Source organism: Tupaia chinensis, unplaced genomic scaffold, assembly GCF_000334495.1.
Source record: "Tupaia chinensis unplaced genomic scaffold, TupChi_1.0 Scaffold000201_1, whole genome shotgun sequence".
NCBI classification, from domain to species: Eukaryota; Metazoa; Chordata; class Mammalia; order Scandentia; family Tupaiidae; genus Tupaia; species Tupaia belangeri.
Genome location: NW_006159676.1, coordinates 2429990 through 2430947, shown reverse-complemented (window position 1 = coordinate 2430947; position 958 = coordinate 2429990). Strand labels below are relative to the sequence as shown.

Here is a 958-nt window from a genome sequence, read left to right as displayed (position 1 = left end):
GACGGGCTTGCACCTACCCCCCCCACATGCCCAGGGTACGTACCCCCATCTCTGCACACCTAAAAGCAATTGCTGCTGGCTCGTGGTTCTAAACTGGGTTCTCTAGGGCTAGAGACTTGTCTCTGCTCGGATTTCAGAGCGGTTGAACTCGGCTAGTTCCTGGACCTCCGTCCCGTGCAGAATAAAGCGATTAAAATCTTGACCCGGGGTCAGCCGGGGGCGGTGGTTGAGGTGACTGGATTGCACATGAGTACACAGCGCGGTTAGAGTCCCGGACCAGAGGCTCGAATAACACGCTCGGAGCCTGTGCGTTCCCCAAATCCGGAAAGGAGGGAGAAATGGAGAAGGAATTGCAGCTGTGACCATCCTCTACGGGCGATGCTTTGTCACTTTCTCTCTCTGTCTCCCTCCGGCGAGTGCACGTGCCCTCTGGCCCCAAAATTTTTAAAAATAAATTCTCACTGTGTACAGGAGGCGGCCAATACCGCCGGCCACCAGCTTGTCTATACTGAGCGCTTGAGGGCACGTCGGTGCATGCGGAGAGGTGGCCGCGCAAGGATCCCAGCCTGTCAATCACGAGTAGGGAGGGCGTGTCTAGGGAACACTTCAGGGCACGGAGGTGGCACGTGTGCACAGGTGTGTGCGGACAGATCGGTGTGCGTGTGCGTGTGGCCCGGCTCCGACGTGCACGAATGCAGCGAGCCGTAGGTGGCCTCGGATGGACAGCAGAAACCAAGCGAGAGAGCGAGGGGCCCCCCACAGGCCTGGCGCCTTGAGTTTGGGCTTGTCTGGGTGACCACGAGCTCTCCTTCCTTGCAGTATCTGGAGCTGCGCTTCAGCCGCGCCGTGCGACTCTGCGGGACGCTGCAGTACCTGGTGGCCACGGTGAGTGGCTTCGGGCAGGACTCAGCTTCGCCGCGGCTCGGTCAGCCCCGCCCACATACCCGCCCCCAGCATG

General features: G+C 60.4%; 1 protein-coding gene across 1 annotated transcript in view; it reads left to right on the top strand.

The window, feature by feature from the left end:
- Positions 1-958, top strand: part of SLC5A5 (solute carrier family 5 member 5) — a 29733-nt gene that overhangs the window by 2199 nt on the left and 26576 nt on the right. Inside the window, exon 2 of the mRNA XM_027771279.1 lies at positions 820-885. Coding sequence (XP_027627080.1) covers positions 820-885 — 66 coding nt within the window. The remainder of the gene's footprint in view (positions 1-819; positions 886-958) is intronic.